Source organism: Oncorhynchus keta, chromosome 30 (assembly GCF_023373465.1).
Source record: "Oncorhynchus keta strain PuntledgeMale-10-30-2019 chromosome 30, Oket_V2, whole genome shotgun sequence".
Taxonomy (NCBI): domain Eukaryota; kingdom Metazoa; phylum Chordata; class Actinopteri; order Salmoniformes; family Salmonidae; genus Oncorhynchus; species Oncorhynchus keta.
Window position 1 is genome coordinate 34,279,318 of NC_068450.1, and position 21,052 is coordinate 34,300,369.

General features: G+C 43.6%; 1 protein-coding gene and 1 long non-coding RNA gene across 21 annotated transcripts in view; one reads left to right on the forward strand and one right to left on the reverse strand.

Annotated features, from left to right (window-relative positions):
* Positions 1-21,052, forward strand: part of LOC127913994 (uncharacterized) — a 423,857-nt gene that overhangs the window by 345,017 nt on the left and 57,788 nt on the right. The window lies entirely within an intron of this gene.
* The window catches only part of LOC118363427 (phospholipid-transporting ATPase IG-like), a 76,220-nt gene continuing 55,258 nt past the window's right edge, over positions 91-21,052 (reverse strand). Inside the window, exons 19-31 of one of the 20 annotated variants that reach the window (XR_008087545.1) lie at positions 18,396-18,662; positions 17,972-18,149; positions 17,607-17,709; positions 17,355-17,500; positions 15,265-15,324; positions 14,294-14,421; positions 13,934-14,135; positions 13,749-13,852; positions 10,789-10,945; positions 5,136-5,167; positions 4,953-4,983; positions 2,613-4,795; positions 91-2,108 (exon numbers count right to left, since the gene is read on the reverse strand). Coding sequence is in view for 5 of the 20 variants with exons in the window: in XM_035744281.2 (XP_035600174.1) it covers positions 4,745-4,795; positions 4,953-4,983; positions 5,136-5,167; positions 10,789-10,945; positions 13,749-13,852; positions 13,934-14,135; positions 14,294-14,421; positions 15,265-15,324; positions 17,355-17,500; positions 17,607-17,709; positions 17,972-18,149; positions 18,396-18,662 (1,459 nt within the window). In the remaining 15 variants the exon portion in view is untranslated. Of the gene's footprint in view, positions 4,796-4,952; positions 4,984-5,135; positions 5,168-6,228; positions 6,306-6,746; positions 8,179-10,788; positions 10,946-13,748; positions 13,853-13,933; positions 14,136-14,293; positions 14,422-15,264; positions 15,325-17,354; positions 17,501-17,606; positions 17,710-17,971; positions 18,150-18,395; positions 18,663-21,052 lie in introns of those variants that run through there. The other 19 variants (XR_008087544.1, XR_008087543.1, XR_008087541.1 and 16 more) reach the window with 19 other exon arrangements.

The following is a 21,052-nucleotide window of genomic DNA, read 5'->3' on the forward strand; positions in this document are numbered from 1 at the left end:
TAACAGACCATGCTAAGCATAAGACAAGTATGCTTGCTGATACACATGTTCACTCAAGCATACCACAAGTTCATAAATAAAAACAAGACATTCATAATATTGTGATTTATTACAGAAAAACTGTGTTGAACAAACTGGTCTTAAAGTGCTACATTCAGGTCGGAGGTTCAGAGTGCTGAGGCTGGAGCCCGAGGGGCCAGATGTGGGGTGGTCCTGGGGGGGACGTGGGGTGGTCCTGGGGCCAGGGTGAGGTGCCCATTTTGTGCCCGTCACCCCAAGGCACCCCACCCCAGCGGTCACCCGTGGGACAGGGCCATTCTCCACATTCATCCAGCTGCATTCATCCAGCTGTATTTTTTTGGGGGACGTTTTGATTATTCTTACAAAAATGGCTGGAAAAAGGGTTGCATTAAAAATACAATCATTCTTTTTTTTTTTGGTCAGGCAAAACACGAGAAACCAATACATTTTGTAAGCTTTTGAAAACAGCATCTGTAATGCCCCCCCATATAGTAAGTCCTACTCCTACCCCGACCTAGCACACAGCCCAGGCAGGTGAGAGTCCAGCAGTATCTCCACGCTAGTCTGACCACAGCCCATACTCAGCCCCCAGATAGCTTTAGTGTTTCAAAAGGAAACGTTACAAAGAGTCCTACCTAATATCTCCATCTGGTGTACACAACCCTCTGGGCACTCCAGTCCCTTGAAGTCAAGACAAATATATACATTTCACCCATATGAAAGTATGGTAAATCACATTTGGCATGGAGGGGACACCAGGTTGCATATGCTCAGTATCAAGTACAGCCAGCATGTAGATGTTACAGTATCTCCAACCACTAAGGATCTGGAATGAAGTCCATCTGAACTAAAGCTACTGAACTTAGGAACTACAGCCATCATTATCAAATATTTGATAGTTATGGCATTTTTTTAAAGGATAAGACATACCCCTCTGTGCCAGAAATACCCGAAGCTTCATTCAAAGCCTAGATATGGCTTGACTGACCTCTAACCAGTGCTCTGTAATCTGACCTGCGACCAGAACGGTGGAGGGAACAGGATATGGTGTAAGGTAGGACATAGGGGTTGGCACAGGGGCACACATCTCGTCTGAAGTAACGCAGGCATACTGAAATTGCACAATAAAACAAATACGTAACAAAAATATAACATTTGTGGGTAAAATTACACAGAACAATAAATATGTCAAATAGATTCTTACACGTTCCAAAACAAAAATCCTCCCGTAGTATCTAAAAGTGATTCAAATCATGGTATGTAGAAACGGAATGTATGAAGCACTAACACCAGAGGTCAGTAAGAAACCCTTCTCAGATATCCTAAATAGATATGGATGTTGATGTAAGGTCAGCAGGTGGTCACATTACCTGATGAGCAAGTCTGGAGTTGGGATCGTTACCTTTGACAAACACTAAGTGGTAATGGGACATAGATACCTCATTTTAGGCCTTTAGTGCATGTGCGTATTAGTGAATGCGTAGGTGTGTGTGCATTATGCGTGTGTTTCGGCATATGACAAAATGTGCCTTTCTGACCGCACGCCCAAAGGAAAATCCTCAGAACTCCTGATGTCCTTTAGAGGACAGGTCATGACAACCACGTGCTAATCTACAGGGAAGCTACAGGTATTCCTACGAAAACACTACGTCTCAATGAAACACACAGGTTGTATTTTAGGCCATCGATCTCATCCAGTACAGCTGGGTAACCGATGTATGAGAAACACATTCACACAAACAACTTGCTCACACTGCAACATATTTTGCAATATTTGGACGGTGCTGGGCATGACATGCATCTCCCCAGGTCAGATACATTTTTGGCTTCAAGCACTAGGCATTCAAACAGGTTCAGATCTATAGCTACAGCACATGTAATAATTTACACAATCCAATTGGGATTTTCTTATATTATCACCGGCCTTCTGCTTGGAAGATACATGTCACGCTCCAGACACGGAGCCAGGTAGAAACGTTGGCAAGCACAAGTCATTACCGGTCATTTTGATGAACTCACATACACTTTTTGGGAAGATGGGAAAATGGAGAATTAAACCAGTAGGGGGCTGTGCCTCTAAACCCTCCCTTAACCCAGTAGGGGGCTGTGCCTCTAAACCCTCCCTTAACCCAGTAGGGGGCTGTGCCTCTAAACCCTCCCTTAACCCAGTAGGGGGCTGTGCCTCTAAACCCTCCCTTAACCCAGTAGGGGGCTGTGCCTCTAAACCCTCTCTTAACCCAGTAGGGGGCTGTGCCTCTAAACCCTCCCTTAACCCAGTAGGGGGCTGTGCCTCTAAACCCTCCCTTAACCCAGTAGGGGGCTGTGCCTCTAAACCCTCTCTTAACCCAGTAGGGGGCTGTGCCTCTAAACCCTCCCTTAACCCAGTAGGGGGCTGTGCCTCTAAACCCTCCCTTAACCCAGTAGGGGGCTGTGCCTCTAAACCCTCCCTTAACCCAGTAGGGGGCTGTGCCTCTAAACCCTCCCTTAACCCAGTAGGGGGCTGTGCCTCTAAACCCTCCCTTAACCCAGTAGGGGGCTGTGCCTCTAAACCCTCCCTTAACCCAGTAGGGGGCTGTGCCTCTAAACCCTACCCTAACCCAGTAGGGGGCTGTGCCTCTAAACCCTCCCCTAACCCAGTAGGGGGCTGTGCCTCTAAACCCTCCCATTTTGTTTTAGATATTCAGTAACTCGTGTGCAGTGTCGTCTGTATTGAGCGAACATGCTTTCTTGATCCCTGGACTGGAATCATGTAACTTACAGCACCAGTCAACAGTTTAGACACCTACTCATTCAAGGGTTTTTCTTTATTTCGTACTATTTTCTACTTTCTAGAATAATAGTGAAGACATCAAAACTTATGAAATAAGACATGAAATAACATAGTAACCAAAAAAAGTTACATCAAAATGAATTTGATATATTTTATATTCTTCAAAGTAGCCACCCGTTGCCATCATCAGTAGTCACCTGGAATGCATTTCAATTAACAATCTGTGCCTTGTTAAACGTTAATTTATGGAATTTCTTTCCCTCTTAATGTGTTTGAGCCAATCAGTTGTGTTGGAAACAGAAGACAGCCCTATTTGGTAAAAGACCAAGTCCATATTATGGCAAGAACAGCTCAAATAAGCAAAGAGAAATAACAGTCCATCATCACTTTAAGACATGAAGGTCAGTCAATCCAGAAAATGTCAAGAACTTTGAAAGTTTCTTCAAGTGCAGTCGCAAAAACCATCAAGAGCTATGGTGAAACTGGCTGTCATGAGGACCACCACAATAAAGGAAGACCCAGAGTTACCTCTGCTGCAGAGGATACATTCATTAGAGTTAACTGCACCTCAAATGAGAGCGCAAATAAATGCTTCAGGGTTCAAGTAAGACAGATCAACATCAACTGTTCAGAGGAGATTGCGTGAATCAGGCCTTCATGGTCGAATTGCTGCAAAGAAACCACTACTTAAGGACACCAATAAGAAGAGACCTGCTTGGGCCAAGAAACACGAGCAATGGACATTAGACCGCAGAAATCTGTCCTTTGGTCTAATGAGTCCAAATTTGAGATTTTTGGTTCCAACCTAGGTGAATGGATGATCTCCACATGTGTGGTTGCCACCATGAAGCTTGGAAGAGGTGTGATGGTGCTTTGCTGGTGACATTTTCTGTGATTTATTTAGAATTCAAGGCACACTTAACCAGCATAGCTACCACAGAATTCTGCAGCGATACACCATCCCACCTGGTTTGCGTATATTGGGACGTATCATTTGTTTTTCAACCTCCAGGCTGTGTAAGGGCTATTTGACCAAGGAGAGTGATGGGGTGCTGCATCAGATGACCTGGCCTCCACAATCACTCAACCTCAACCCAATTGAGACGGTTTGGGACGAATTGGACCGCGCGCGGAGTGAAGGAAAAGCAACCAACAAGTGCACAGCATATGTAAGCATTCCTTACAAAGCTGGTTGAGAGAATGCCAAGAGTGTGCAAAGCTGTCATCAAGGCAAAGGGTGGCTACTTTGAAGAATATCAAATACATCTTGATTTCTATAACCGTTTTTTTGGTTACTACATGATTCCATGTGTGTATTTTTCAGAATTTTGAAGTCTTCACAATTATTCTACAACGTAGTAAAGAAAAACCATTGAATGAGAAGGTGTTCTAAAACTTTTGACTGGTACTGTACAAACTATTTGGGCCTGGAACTGTGGAATCTGTTTCAGAAAGTTAAGTAACATTTTTGTTTTAACAAACCTTGACCTAAACACACAAGTAATAACAAGTGGAATGTGGCATTCATGGAGCCTCCTTCGTTTCATGCAGATGAATCATTCTGGGTCCGTGGAGGTGTGGCTGCATGTTAGAACACAGCAGATCATAGTAGTACTACTGACAAGGTAGCCGTGTACGCATTCATTTAGATTTTTTTAAGAAACAAAAAGAAACTGAGGAAATTCATGCCTCCTGTCTGAATAGTGCAGTAAAGCCGTTGTAAAAACGGCCTATGCTGAGTGGGCCAGTGGTGCAGTACTCTGCAGACATGCAGAGGGAAACAGGAAGAGGGTGACAGGAGTCCATCCCTGGCTCTTCTAGCATCTTTTCTATTTTCTTTTTGTCAATTTCCATTTTCTTTTTAGATCAGGCAAAAGTGCTGGCAGCCAGCTTGACTGCCATTGGGGCCTGAAAGACATTGGCCGTAGTATAGTTAACCCTCCTTTCTGCCCTTCACTCCTGCCCGATCAGGTGCTTGTAGGACAAGGGCGTGACAGCAGCGATCTGGAGAGGACAAACACACAGAGACAGAAGTCAGTCCACCACCATAGAATCCTGCTCCTGCCAAATGCCAACCACTGGAAGGTGGCAACAAAGAGCAGCACCATGACAGACACCATTAAATGTTGACCCCAAAAATCAGATAGAATTGACCACATACCCCCAAATAAAATTGATTGGACACACCTCCCCTGAAAAGAGATGAACTCAAATCAAATTATAGAAAATCTACTGCTCTGATATCATGTGATCATCCCTGATGATTCTAGAAGTGTATGGAACCCAAGAAGACCATGAGGCGATAGCCGAGGATTAAGACATGTGAAATTAGCCCTCATTTTACCTGGATGTTTTTAGGAGGGAGTCCTCTGAAGGCTGGGAAGAATAGAGAAGCAGGTTAAATACAGGTGATGGATGTGAGCGTAAAGCCTGGTGTTAACCCAGACTTGCCAATAAACAGAACCAGGGCTCCCAATTAGCATTTTACGTTGGTAGCACTGTTGCACCCAAATTATTTTAAAGTTAGGAGCACCACAAAAAATTTAGGGGCACCAGGAAATGTCATTTTAAAAATCGATTGAGATATACAGACTATTGGGCCTATATGAATTCTATGTACTTTTGAAGTACATTTTGTACCCTAGAAAGTAATATCTAACACTGTTAAGACATTTGTTTATTATCTCCACCAATGGAGATGCATCCAGCAAAACCGTAGCGCCGGTAACATGGTCACAACTGTCCAAAGGTTCTGGCTAGAGACGGGCGGTTCTCTCTGTAGTAATGGTGCAACCACCACGGTCAGGAATCTGCACTCACTTTCTTATCTAGGGTACTTGGAAACAGCGAAGGGGTGGCATGTCGTCTAGCCGTTTGAGCTGTAAAATCGTTCTGCCCTTGAGAAAGGCAGTTAACCCCCCCCACAAGAACTGCTCCCCGGCGCCAATGACGTGGACGTCGATTAAGGCAGCCCCCCCGCACCTCTCTGATTCAGAGGTCTTGGGTTGAATGCATTCAGCCATGCAACTGACTAGGTATCCCCATTCCCTTAATCATTAAAACAATTATAATCTGGCAGATATGTTTGTAGTCGCACTGGTGCTCCCAAATTAAAACGTCAGGTCACACAGCAAAAATATTGGACCAATACAAATGTATTTTTGGACACATTCTCTCCAGGCAACGGTGAGTTCATTTTGATGTAGGAAGAGCAACATACAATCAGGCAAAGGAAAGGGGTAACAAAATGTAGTACTTGCAAATGGAAAATACAAGACGCCAGTAACACACAAGTAGTACATTGCACATGCAACCAGGAGGGACACCACAACCACCATATAAATGACAACTCCATAAGGGGAGAAATGAAAAGGGCAGATTACGAGGTCTGCAATATTTCATTAGGAATAAAGAGGAAAAAGAAAAAAGACACTCACATTCACACACTGATGAGACAGATGAATCCCCGATCCTCAACGGAGTCCATACTTAGTCAACAAGGTAACTGGAAATTCTTAAAGACCACATGCAAGGCCACAATGAGCAGGTCGTCTACTGGGAGGCTGAAAAGAGCATCGACTGTCCTGGCTTAGTGGATCATATTGGAAAAGGTTCCCCTTCTGGCATCAATTGATACATTAGGACACAGTTAAATGATTATCCAAATCTTTGTCCATAAGAATGTATGTACATATTTCACAAGCAAAAATATGACGCAGCCATTATGAACAATACACTTTTCAGCCAACCAGTCAGAGCCCAACACACAGGAAGTATGGGTTACAGTAGCCATGAGAGGACTGAACCAACTTCTTAAAAGATGTTGAAGGCACGGGAAGCAGGATTCTGGTTACAGTTAAAGAGCACTGGGTCTCGGCAGATCTAGACAGCTAAAGGATTTCTTTTGGGGGGTATTTGCTTGTTTTAACTAAGGGGCAGAGTTGGGGGTTGGTACCTGTTCATAGGATAGTATTGGACTCGTCTGAAAAGGTTTTCATGAGCAGGGGCCTGGCTGAAGACCGGGGAGACTGGGTTTCCCCCTCGCCAGACTGAACCACCGGCTTCTTCTGGAAGGGTGAAGCAAGAGACACTAATGGCACCTCGTGCTGACAGACAGACACTTACACACTTGAGACAGAGGTTGGACAATGTAATGTAGTTTAAAACACACACACTCTCCTTGGTGAATTCTCTCTCCTCTACCCAGGAGGGTCAATGTTTTAGAAAGCTTGCGTCGTTCTTAATGTTGCATTATCTAAGGTCAACACAAAGCCATCTTAATAGTCTAATACACATTATTGGTACAGCTATCCAAATACTTCAAATATCCTTTGGGGCATTTGAGTAACTTTAACTAGAAAGTTATGATTAAAAAGACACATTCATAGCAACACACAACCACCCAGAAATGTCTGTAGTGGCCCACTGCGGTTGTGGTGGGGTCCAGGGTTGGCTGGAGTCTGGAGCACGCTGGCATGCAGGTAAATCTCATTTGTTTGCGTGCTGCATTCACCTGAACAGGCATGCAGAGACAGCAGGCACAGTGGCAGCACAGGCAGGAAAGACACACTGACTGATGCACTCAGACATACTGAATTAGACATAGGACCAACGCTGCAGCAACAAATGAAAAACCACAATTGCTGGGGAAGTGAGATGGCTGGGCATTGGGCAACCCAGCATTTACAGAAGCATTCTCAAATGATCCTGAAATAACAAAAAAATGTACCACCCAGTCTAGACAGTGGTTAGAAAGATAGCTTCTCTTTAACCTCACCATGACCTGAACAGGGAACCTCTAGAATGGTCAATCAAGACCAACTGGATGTTAAAGGAAGGGGGAGGGGACGAATCTGACAAGCAGGACAGAACAGATGGGAGGAGAGCGGGGGAGCGAGGAGGAGAGCGGGTGGGGGAACGAGGAGGAGAGCGGGTGGGGGAACGAGGAGGAGAGCGGGTGGGGGAACGAGGAGGAGAGCGGGTGGGGGAACGAGGAGGAGAGCGGGTGGGGGAACGAGGAGGAGAGCGGGTGGGGGAACGAGGAGGAGAGCGGGTGGGGGAACAAGGAGGAGAGCGGGTGGGGGAACAAGGAGGAGAGTGGGTGGGGGAACAAGGAGGAGAGTGGGTGGGGGAACAAGGAGGAGAGTGGGTGGGGGAACAAGGAGGAGAGTGGGTGGGGGAACAAGGAGGAGAGTGGGTGGGGGAACAAGGAGGAGAGTGGGTGGGGGAACAAGGAGGAGAGTGGGTGGGGGAACAAGGAGAGAAAAGGAGAGGCAGTAAAGGGAAAGAGAGAGACCTCAGTCACTCCAGGAGAAGCTGTGAGTACTGGCGGTCTGTGACAGCATGAAGATAGTGGACGTCCCCGACGAAGGAAGCCGTTGCTTGATCTGCAGCAAGGCAGGCAGGACAGAAAGGAAGAAACAGAAGAGGCAATAAGGGGAAGTGAGAGAAGGGGAGAGAGACTGTAGAGAATGTATTAACACAAAGCAGCAGAGTTAGAGAGATAGCATTTAGTTAGGATGGGGCAGAGTCTTATATAGGGTGTGGCAAGATAGCCTCAAGGTTAGAGCGTTCGGCCAGTAACCGAAAGGTCGCTGGTTTGAATACCGGAGCCGGTAAGGTGAAAACTCCCTGTGCACTTGAACAAGGCACTTAAACCCTAATTGCTCCAGGGGCGCCGTGCAATGGTAACCCTGGCAGTGACCCCAATCCCAGCAGGTGTCTCAAGAGGTGGGATACGCAAGAAACGCACAAGTGTGTAACAGGGCAAATATAAGCATTCCCCAAACTATAAATACATTAACACTCCAGATTCATCCGTCGGAATGCCAGATGGTGAAGCGTGATTCATCACTCCAGAGAACGCATGGTGATCTTAGGCTTGTGTGCGGCTGCTAGGCCTCAGAAACCCATTTCTTGAAGCTCCCGACAAACAGTTCTTGTTGCTGACGTTGCTTCCAGAGACCGTTTGAAACTGGGTAGTGAGTGTTGCAAAAGAGGACAGATCTAGCAGGGCGGAAAGGTGGCATCCAATGACGGTGCCACATTGAAAGTCACTGATCTCTTCAGTAAGGCCATTCTAGTGCCAATGTTTGTCTATGGAGATTGCATGGCTGTGTGCTTGATTTCATACACCGCTCAGCGACCATTGAGGCTGAAATAGCCAAATACACTAATTTGAAGGGGTGGGCAGATACTTTTGTATGCATGCACCTAGAGTTGAAGTCGGACGTTTACATACACTTAGGTTGGAGTCATTAAAACTCATTTTTCAACCACTCCACAAATTTCTAGTTAACAAACTATAGTTTTGGCAAGTCGGTTAGGACATCTACTTTGTGCATGACAAGTAATTTTTCCAACAATTGTTTACAGACATTATTTAACTTATAATTCACTGTATCACAATTCCAGTGGGTCAGAAGTTTACATATACTAAGCTGACTGCACCTTTAAAAAACCTTGGAAAATTACAGAAAATTATATCATGGCTTTAGAAGCTTCTGATAGACTAATTGACATCATTTGAGTCAATTGGAGGTGTACCTGTGGATGTATTTCAAGGCCTACCTTCAAACTCAGTGCCTCTTTGCTTAACATCAAGGGAAATCAAAATAAATCAGGTCTCAATTAATGTTATATCAAACCCTTTTTTGAGGTTACTTGAGCGCAAAAACAACCTAAATATAAATTACATTTAATTAAATGTATTTGAACCACAGAATTGATTGATAATGAGTTCTATGGTGCACAAATAGCTACCCACCCAGTGTCCCCGACATCTCATGAAAATTCTGAAAATCAATATGAGGTTGTTAAACATTTACCAGCCATACACACACAAAAAAACATTGGTAAGGGGATATTTAGTTGAAAAATCAAATAACTTGAAATTAATAACCATACGAGTCATCACACCATTCCTAATACTTTGAAGGAAAACTAATTTGACTCATGGAGAATTAATTGAGTGACAGACAATACCAGGGGATACTGGCCTCAGAAGGGAGACTGGGGCAAATTGGATTATTCCTGTGATCTCCATCCATATCAACAACACAAATCAGACCGCTATGGAGGAGCTCTTTAACCTCTACAGGATCCATGTCCCGACCTCAGGACGGTTGAGCTCACACAGGCTAATGTGATTAGCATGAGGTTGTAAGAAAAAGAAAAAAGAAGATAAATGATAAGGGCAGAAAGCTTAAATTCTTGTTAATCTAACTGCACTGTCCATTTTACAGTAGCTATTAGAGTGAAAGAATATAATGCTATTGTTTGAGGAGAGTACACAATTATGAACTTGAAAATGTATAAATAAACAAAATAGGCATATTTGGGCAGTCTTGATACAACATTTTGAATAGATATGCAATAGTTCATTGGATCAGTCTAAATCTTTGCACATACACTTCTGCCATCTAGTGGCCAAAGTCAAAATTGTGCCTGGGCTAGAATAATTCATAATGGCCTCTTGCACTTCAAAGATGACAGCAGAAAAAAATGTTTTTTTCTTTGTATCATCTTACACTAGATCTAATGTGTTATATTCTCCTACATTTATTTCACATTTCCACAAACTTCAAAGTGTTCCCTTTCAAATGGTATCAAGAATATGCATATCCTTGCTTCAGGTCCTGAGCAACAGGCAGTTAGATGTGTGCATGTCATTTTAGATGAAAATTGAAAAAAATGGGCGGATCCTTTGTGTTTAGAGCGATGGGCTCCGTCAAGCATGACCAAGTCTTCTTGGAGACATAAATGGATACTTTCAAGGACAAAATGTTAACCGTCTTTGTTTAAATTTAGAATCATGTATAAACAGAAATACAGGGACGTCTGAACGCCTCCTCATTCCACTGACGCATAAAGGACAAGTCATAGCCCATAGAAATTATGAAAGATACGAATACAGGAAAACTACTATGAAGTGTTTTGAAGAGTTGTTACCCCTTTTAACATTTAAACGATATGGTATCACTGTATGTGGACAGTACCTGTCGTGAGTGGGGCCCGCGGGGCTTTCGGAGGACCAACAGCAGGATCTCAGGCAACAGGCTGAGCAGGATGAGCAGGATGATGATCAGCCAGGCTGACACAGAGCTCAGCATATTAGCAAAAACAAAGTAGAGACGCTGCTGCCGAAGGAAAGGCCTGACGGGAGGGAGAGGGTTTACAACATTCACATAGGTCAGCCCAAGGTCAGCCCAAATTCAGCAGTCACACGGTGCTACATGGCGTGCTGGCTTTTGCTCCAGCCCATCACTAACCTTAAAATATATTGGCCGACCAAGAGCCATCTGTTCTTTCGACCAATCGATTGGTCTCAATTTCAAAACGTGTATTTTTCCATATATAGACACATCCTATGTGTTTTAATCAAATCAACTATACGCACTGAACTTGTCTGAAGCTTTAAGTGCACTGATGAAATAATTAAGAAACGACTAGAGGGAGTCCGACCGCAATTGATTTGATTGTGCTGCGCCTGCCTCACTCGCTGCGACCAAACAAATAAAGACAGCGAGTGACTGACTAGCACCCATTGTCTCACTCTCTTCCCTGCTGCAGCGACCACCACAGAACATCAAAAGGTGTTTATGGTGCTGTCTGTGTTGCTGAAGCTGCAACAATTACAGCCATTTCTGACTGAAAAGTGGTTATCGAAGTCCTTAATTTGTTTAGGAAAAACATTCCCTATTCGCTTTGCCTCAACCCTTGCTCTTGTTACGTCACACGTATGCACCACATGCACATGACCAATAGGGCCTGACCTACAACATATCATAATCACGTCAATAAATTGGTTAGAAACTCTGAATAAAGTAACAGCAAAAAAAGTGACAAATTCGAAACAGGGGGAATGTTTACTGGTTGCTCAGGAGGTAAAGGGGAAGTCAGATTAGTAGAATAAATTTGTCTACAAAATACTGAAGATCAAGAAAAATAAGGTAAGGAGCAAATGCTGCATGCATATTATGTGTGCCAAACAGATGGTGCTACATTACAATAACTTTTTCTGACAGTTTGGAACAATGTAAACACAACAAATTATAAACGAGTCGGTTGAAAAACAAATTCGTAAAGCCTTTTTACAGCAAAGATTAAAAACAGATGCATTCATTTAGGCCTATTTATTGTTTACGTTGATTATGCATTTGTCACTATTTTAAAACTAAAATGCTTGATTGCATTTCAAATCATTAATGACTTGAATGCTGTGATGACAAGAACGAATAAACGATTGATACAGTAGCCTATATACAGTGCATTCGGGAAAGTATTCAGACCCCTTGACTTTCTCCACATTGTTAGGTTACAGCCTTATTCTAAAATTGATTAAATCGTTTTTCCCCCTCAATCTACACACAACAACCCATAATGACGAAGCAAAAACAAGTGTTTAGAAATGTTTACTAATATATATATGAATATATATACATTTATATTTATGAAATATCACATTTACTTAAAAGTATCCAGACCCTTTACTCAGTACTTTGTTGAAACACCTTTGGCAGCGATTACAGCCTCGAGTCTTCTTGGGTTCTACGGGCTCTGGCTGGGCCATTCAAGAACATTGAGACTTGTCCAGAAGCCACTCCTGCATTGTCTTGGCTGTGTGCTTAGGGTCTTTCTCCTGTTGGAAGGTGAACCTTCGCACCAGTCTGAGGACACAATCCTGTCTCGGAGTTCTACGGACAATTCCTTAAACCTCATGGCTTGGTTTTTGCTCTGACATGCACTGTCAACTGTGGTACCTTATATAGACAGGTGTGGGCCTTTCCAAATCATGTCTAATCAATTGAATTTACCTCAAATGGACTCCAATCAAGTTGTAGAAACATCTCAAGGATGATCAATGGAAACAGGATGCACCTGAACTCAATTTCGAGTCTCATAGCAAATGGTCTAAATACTTATGTAAATAAGGATATTTTTTTGCAAATCTCTCAAAAAACATGTTTTTGCTTTGTCATTATGGGGTATTGTGTGTAGATTGCTGAGGAAATATACTTTAAAAAAAGTAAAGTTTAGATTAAAGCTGTAACGTAAAATGTGGAAAAGGTCAAGGGGTCTGAAAACTTTCGGAAGTCACTAAGTATTGAAATATAGGCCTAAGTAAGTTACGGTATTGACTAAACAGGATGCGCTCTTAGGCCTACAGCTGGGTGGTGTTTACGCAATGCTGCTATACTAAGACTACTAATGACAATGACATTACTTAATATAACAATGATAATAATAACAACAACGACGAGATCAAGGAAGGTTATTATTATTATTTTCAATATACAAATTCGGAACAGTTAAACGCAAAGCTGTCATCAAGACAAAAGGTGGCCATTTGAAGAACCTCAACGATAAAATAAATATTTTGAATTTTTTTAACACTTTTTTGGTTACTAAATTATTCCATGTGTGTTATTTCATAGTTTATGTCCTCACTATTATTCTACAATGTAGAAAATAGTAAAAATAAAGCAAAATGAGCAGGTGTTCTAAACTTTTAACCGGTAGTTATATTAGTGTATGTGGGTGATGTATAAAGCCAGGCACATTTAACAGTTAGGCTATTGATTATAGACCTAATTAAGTTGTGGTTTCTGCTCTCCTCAGTTTTTTTTGACAATTAAGGTGAATGCTGTTTCCTCATCTCCTAACTCCACTGCTGCTTCCGCCACATTGTTCTCAACACCAACATCTGTTACACCATTGTTTTTAAATATAACCACATACAATTTCAGTAGCACGTCTTAGAATGGACTGTGCCATCCCCGCAATGGATCAGTCCACTCGGCGCGAATCAGACAGCTGTCTTGTACACCATGCTGATCATTTTTATTTGTTGCGACTGCTCGACTAAAGAAATCTCAGATGACCAACAGCCTATCGACCAGTCGACTAAATGGGGTCAGCCCTAATTGAAGTACGCACCAGAAAATCCAGTACTCACCATATGATCCCACCCCAGAAGAAGCTGAAGAACGTGTAGAAGGCCAGCGAGCCCCAGATGACAAAGTGATTGATCCACGTCCAATGGCGAGTGTCCATAGCCAGCTAGAACCACAAAAAGACAAGTGTTATCATTGGTGTAAAAATGTACTTCAAATAACACAATTGAGTTATAACGTGCTTTACCTTCAGCGTCACAGTGAAAACGAGGACAGTAAAAACAATCGTTCCGAACGACCAATTCCCAAACACCTGGCCATTATCCTGCAGGGCGGGGTTACTAAAGAGAAAGCGGACCCCGAAGAAGAATAAGAGGCCCTGGTAGACCCCCAGTAGTGTCCAGTACAGGAAGGGCCCCCAACCCAACATGGCATTCTTTGCTACGTCCCTAAGGAGAGAGGGAGAAAAGAGGGAAGGAAGGGAGGATGGGGAGACCGTAAGAATACAAAGACTTTGAAACCACTTACATGGCTAGTCATAATCACACGAGAAGCCTGTACATTCTCTACGTAGGTGCAGAATGAATAGTTTAGTTTCCGGTCCTACCTGTAGAGGGCGGCGTTGTCCATCAGGACCTCCATACAGATGTGCTGCTCCAAGAGGCTGTTGGCCAGGATAGGCATTGAGGTGAAACAGATGTTGTACATCGTCAGATAGGCTGCGTCGTAGAGAGGCTGGGGAGGACGGGAGGGAGGGGGAAGGGAGTGGAGGGATTGGGAACCAAGGGGTTAATTACACGGAGAGGAGAGCGCACACACACTAGCTACACAGCAAGAGGGCTCTATAGCCTCAAGCCCGTTGCCGTGTGGCCACATGCAACAACCCATCCTTTGATATATATATATACACACAGATGGACCTGAGAGAAGCAGGTCTGAGATGAGGGGCATATTTTTCACAGAGCTACTGAGAGACTACTTATATATCAGAAGTTAGCTGTGTATACTCAGATGTGAAAATGTGGATCACCTCCTGCTAAAGTTAAACATGCGCCAAATTAATAAATAATTTGGCACATTGGCTAATAAGGCCAAGAATTACTTGGTGTATCCAAGGCAATGTACTAGTTACACTGTATATAAAGTGAATTTCATATGTATATACTAATTTAGTCAATGCGCGTCTTAACATTTAAACATTTCTTAATTCCATTCTTTTACTTTTAGATTTGTGTGTATTATTGTGAATTGTTAGATACTACTGCACTGTTGGACCTAGGAACACAAGCTTTTCGCTACACCTGTAATAAGATCTGCTAAATATGTGTATGTCACCAATAGAATTTGATATGTACTATATGTCATATATAAAAAAAATATATATATATATATCATACTGCAGCCACTCCGGGAGATCGAGGAGAGGGGGGGTGGGGGTCATTCCAACCAGAGGGGAAGAGTATGGGCATAGACTGGAGAAGGTGCTGCGGTTCAATGGGATACTCTGCCGTTTCATGTTTAGAGCATCTTTGAACTTCAGAGAGGGGGAGGCCCAGCAGGACCCAGACCAATACTCACTTGCTGGGAGTATCCACAGAAAAACTGGTACAAGAACTGAGGTAAGATGAAGCAGAGGTTCTGTAAACAAGAGTGTGGGAGAAAGAGCCCGAGGTTAGGCAATGGACATCAAAAGGCAACGGACATCAATGGAGGCTGCTGAATGGAGGACGGCTCATAAGTGGCTGGAATGGAGTGTAACGGAGCGGATGGAATGATATCAAACACATGAAAACCGTGTGTTTGATACTATTCCCTTGACTCCATTCTGGTCATTTTTATGAGCCGTCCTCTCCTCAGCAGCCTCCACTGACATATATGACCTCGTTGAAGAGCTTTGGTGTCCGGTTGTCAGCTAAATCACATGAGCTTGATCACAGTCCTTCATCGACATCAGAAAACTTGGCTGTGTACAGTTGTAGTCGGAAATTTACATACACTTAGGTTGTAGTCATTAAAACTTGTTTTTCAACCAGTCCACAAATTTATTGTTAACAAACTAAAGTTCTGGCAAGTCAGTTAGGACATCTACTTTGTGCCTGACACAAGTTAGTTTTCCAACAATTGTTTATCGACAGATTATTTCACTGTATCACAATTCCAGTGGGTCAGAAGTTTACATATACTAAGCTGACGCGCCTTTAAAAAGCTTGGAAAATTCCAGAAAATTATATCACGGCTTTAGAAGCTTCTGATAAGACTAATTGACATCATTTTAGTCAATTGGAGGTGTACCTGTGGATGTATTTCAAGGCCTACCTTCAAACTCTGTGCCTCTTTGCTTGACATTATGGGAAAATCAGAAGAAATCAGCCAAGACCTCAGATAAAACATTGTAGACCTCAACAAGTCTGGTTCATCCTTGGGAGCAATTACCAAACACCTAAAGGTACCGCGTTCATCTGTACAAACAACACCGTGGGACCACGCAGCCGCCATACTGCTCAGGAAGGAGACACGTTCCGTCTCCTAGAGATGAACATACTTGGTGCGAAAAGTGCAAATCAATCCCAGAATAGAAAAGGACCTTGAAGGTGGTGGAGAAAACAGGTACAAAAGTATCTATATCCACGGTAAAACGAGTCCTATATCGACATAACCTGAAAGGCCGCTCAGCAAGGAAGAAGCCACTGCTCCAAAACCTCCATAAAAAAGCCAGACTACAGTTTGCAACTGCACATGGGGACAAAGATTGTACTTTTTGGAGAAATGTCCTCTGGTCTGATGAAACAAAAATATAACTGTTTGGCCATAATGATCATTGTTATGTTTGGAGGAAAAAGGGGAAGTTTGCAAGCCCAAGAACACCATCCCAACAGTGAAGCACGGGGGTGGCAGCATCATGTTGTGGGGGTGCTTTGCTGCAGGAGGGACTGGTACACTTCACAAAATAGATGGCATAATGAGGATGGAAAATTATGTGGATATATTGAAGCAACATCAAGACAGTCAGGAAGGTAAAGCTTGGTCGCAAATGGGTCTTCCAAATGGACAATGACCCCAAGCATACTTCCAAAGTTGTGGCAAAATGGCTTAAGGACAACAAAGTCAAGGTATTGGAGTGGCCATCACAAAGCCCTGAAATCAATTCTATAGAACATGTGAGGGCAGAACTGAAAAAGAGCGTGCGAGCAAGGAGGCCTACAAACCTGACTCAGTTACAACAGCTCTGTCAGGAGGAATGGGTCAAAATTCACCCAACTTATTGTGGGAAGCTTGTGGAAGGCTACCTGAAACATTTGACCCAAGTTAAACAATTTAAAAGGCAATGCTACCAAATTCTAATTGAGTGTATGTAAACTTCTAACCCACTGGGAATGCGATGAAAGAAATACAAGCTGAAATAAATCACTCTATTAGTCTGACATTTCACATTCTTTAAATAAAGTGGTGATCCTATCTGACCTAAGACAGGGAATTTATACTAGGATTAAATGTCAGGAATTGTGAAAAACGGAGTAAAATGTGCACCTCACTCCCGCATATCTACTGCTCTTTGGTTGGCAGCAACACAGGCTTCCGTGTTACAGCTCCAAACCATGCCCTCATCATGATCCTCAGTAACCAGCACAGTACTGTTATGGCGCTCAAATATCTGTGCTGCCCCCTACCTTGTAGAAGAAGTATTGCACCAGGTGGGCAATACGAACGTAGTAGAGGTGCCCGTGTCCCAGTAACAGTTTCTTCAGGTGCTTGAGCTTAGGGATGGCATAGTCACTGTTCCTCACTGCCTGGCGACCCTCCCTACCCTTTATACCTGAGACAGGGAGGACGAGGGAAAATATTACAATGTAATATGTGATGTTACATAGAAAAGGCACTGCCTAATGCCTTTGGTGGTCTACCGAGGTCCCGAGTCTTACCGATGCCAACATGTGCCTCCAGGATCATACTGACATCGTTGGCCCCATCTCCGATGGAGAGGGTGATGGGGCTGCCTTTACAGTTCTTCACCATCTTTACTATCTATAGGAGAGAGAGAGGAAAAGGAATGAGTTTGAATTAAATCCCACTCGGTTCTGCATTCAAAACTAAAATGCACAGTTCACAGATGCAGACATTTGTCATATTATTACCAGGTGTAATGTGTTGAATTACAGAGTGGTTTTTGAGGACGTGATAACCTTTGCGCGAGACCTTAACTGTCACACTGGTTAGCCTTTAACTACAATAGCCATATGCAGTTAATCTACTTGATCTAACAGCAAGAGTCTATAACGTCACTCACCTGGGCCTTCTGTAGGGGAGCCATGCGGCAGCACAGCACAGTGGTACAGTTCTGACAGATCTGGAGGAAGAGACTCTTGTAGCAGCTGGAGTTGGAGTCAGGAGAGGAGTTAAGCACCAAGGACAGAGTGGCTCCGTCTATGATGAAGCCGTAGTCCTGGTTCGCTGAAGACCAGCTCCTGGGAGGGACAGAGAATGCAGAGACGGGTTTAGATTTGACCCAAGAACACGAACTAGAGCAAAACCAGACCGCAAATCCAGTCCAGGTACACAGCTGTGTTCACGTCATCAATTAGAATTCTGGGAGAGGAGTAGGTCTGACCTTCGCATTCAAAACATCATTTACTACCAATTGTTATCAATTGACAACTAGCAGGAGTGGCATCAAACTCCTTTCAACCTCCAACCCTGGACTCAGTAATGACCTGGTGACCCCAGCCTTGATTGGTGGGGCGTCCTGTACTGCCCTCTTGTGGTAGTCCAGCAGCAGCTCGTGCAGGCGCTCCTCTCTCTTCCTCCCCAGGTCCACAAGGGTTCGCACCGTCAGCTCCAGCAGCTCTGTGCTCCTCTGGAACAGCCGGCAGGCGTAGCACGTGGACTTGGCCGTCTCCATCTTGTCCCCCGTCAGCACCCACACCTTCATGCCTGCTCCCTGCAGGGCCTCCATGGTCTCGGCTGCCTCCTCCTGCAACCTGGCGTAAGAGGGAGGAGGAGAAAAGGGTTGAGTGATAAGGGTTGTGTATCAGAGAATGAGTGATGGGACAAGAGGGATGAGGAAGTAAGACAGTGTGTGTGTGACAGTCAGTGTGTGTGAGACAGTCGGTGAAGCAGTAACCAAAGCGGTGGATCAGACAGTGAGGAGACAGGATGTTCTGGTGCTCACCTCTCTTAGAGGCTTTCATTTACAATATTAACAGGTGCAGGACTAATTGACAAAGACTTGAATAAATCAAACCCACAAATGCTGATGCTCCAGATACTCAACTAGTCTAAAGAAGGCCAGTTTTATTGCTTCTTTAGATCAGGACAACAGATTCAGCTGGGCTAACATAATTTCAAAAGTGTTTTCTAATGATCAATTAGCCTTTTAAAATTATAAACCTGGATTAGCTATCACAACGTGGCATTGGAATACAGGATTGATGGTTACTGATAATGGGCCTCTGTACGCCTATGTAGATATTCCATAAAAAATCTGCCGTTTCAAGCTACAATAGTCATTTACAACATTAACAATGTCTACACTTTATTTTGGATCAATTTGATGTTATTTTAAAATGGACAAAAAAAAGGACATTCTAAGTAACCCAAAACTTTTGAACAGTACTGTTTATCCCAAACAACAGTTTTACATAAACACACACACTTCAATAACTTGTGCCATAACTTCTACTTTAAGTCATAATGCACATTCATGAAATAATTCACCCCTGCGATCATTAATGACTTTGGTTATTCCCGTCATCCAATCAATTCCTCGATGACATGTAGACTAATTTGCCTCCTGCGTAATGCACACAGGCACTTCAACAAGGAAACAGCGCGGCACTTCAGACAAACAGAGGTAGGTTACATGATATTATACTCTACCAATATTTGATCGTTGTCTAATAATATATTTCACATTGCTAGAGCATGTACTTTTAAATGAGCAGCTTTATACACGTGTGTGTGTGTCGTATCCTGTGTGTGTGTGTGTGTCGTATCCTGTGTGTGTGTGTGTGTCGTATCCTGTGTGTGTGTGTGTGTCGTATCCTGTGTGTGTGTGTGTGTCGTATCCTGTGTGTGTGTGTGTCGTATCCTGTGTGTGTGTGTGTGTCGTATCCTGTGTGTGTGTGTGTGTCGTATCCTGTGTGTGTGTGTGTCGTATCCTGTGTGTGTGTGTGTCGTATCCTGTGTGTGTGTGTGTCGTATCCTGTGTGTGTGTGTGTCGTATCCTGTGTGTGTGTGTGTCGTATCCTGTGTGTGTGTGTGTGTGTCGTATCCTGTGTGTGTGTGTCGTATCCTGTGTGTGTGTGTCGTATCCTGTGTGTGTGTGTGTGTGTCGTATCCTGTGTGTGTGTGTCGTATCCTGTGTGTGTGTGTCGTATCCTGTGTGTGTGTGTCGTATCCTGTGTGTGTGTGTCGTATCCTGTGTGTGTGTGTCGTATCCTGTGTGTGTGTGTCGTATCCTGTGTGTGTATCGTATCCTGTGTGTGTGCGTCGTATCCTGTGTGTGTGTATCCTGTGTGTGTGCGTCGTATCCTGTGTGTGTGCGTCGTATCGTCGTATCCTGTGTCCTGTGTGTGTCGTATCCTGTGTGTGTCGTATCCTGTGTGTGTGCGTCGTATCCTGTGTGTGCGTCGTATCCTGTGTGTGTCGTATCCTGTGTGTGTGCGTCGTATCCTGTGTGTGTGTCGTATCCTGTGTGTGTATCGTATCCTGTGTGTGTATCGTATCCTGTGTGTGTATCGTATCCTGTGTGTGTATCGTATCCTGTGTGTGTATCGTATCCTGTGTGTGTATCGTATCCTGTGTGTGTATCGTATCCTGTGTGTGTATCGTATCCTGTGTGTGTGTTTCTTTTCTCTCCTTCTCCCCTCACAGGTGAAAATCCTCACTCCCCAATCAATCATCAATCAGAAGACAGTTCCTTTCCCTTGGTTTAAAAACCCTGTCAGTTGTTTGCTCTAGAGCTCAATCTCTCTGTAAATGCCATATGTCTGTAGATGTCTCTGTTTCACCCTCTCCTACTATGTCTCTCTATGTCTCTTTATGTATTGAGCCATCTTTTGTTTGAGCACCTCCATATCACTTTGTCCTCACCAGTGGGTATTGTTTTTGGTTATGGTGTTTGTGTTTGTTTGCTGGTGGGAAAAGGGGGAACCAAGACAAGCCGCCCATGGGCATACACTACCCGTAGGTAAACTTTGGTAAAAACACTAGTTAGAACTGGGCGGACCACCCACTGTATTTTTGGTTAGTTAGTTAGCTGTTGTTGAAATAGGCTAGTCTAGCTTAGGGGTGTTTTTGAATACTTATTATTTCTTTCCTTGGGTCCAGCTCAGCCCCTTTTCCTGCTCCCCCCCCCATTACCATGTGT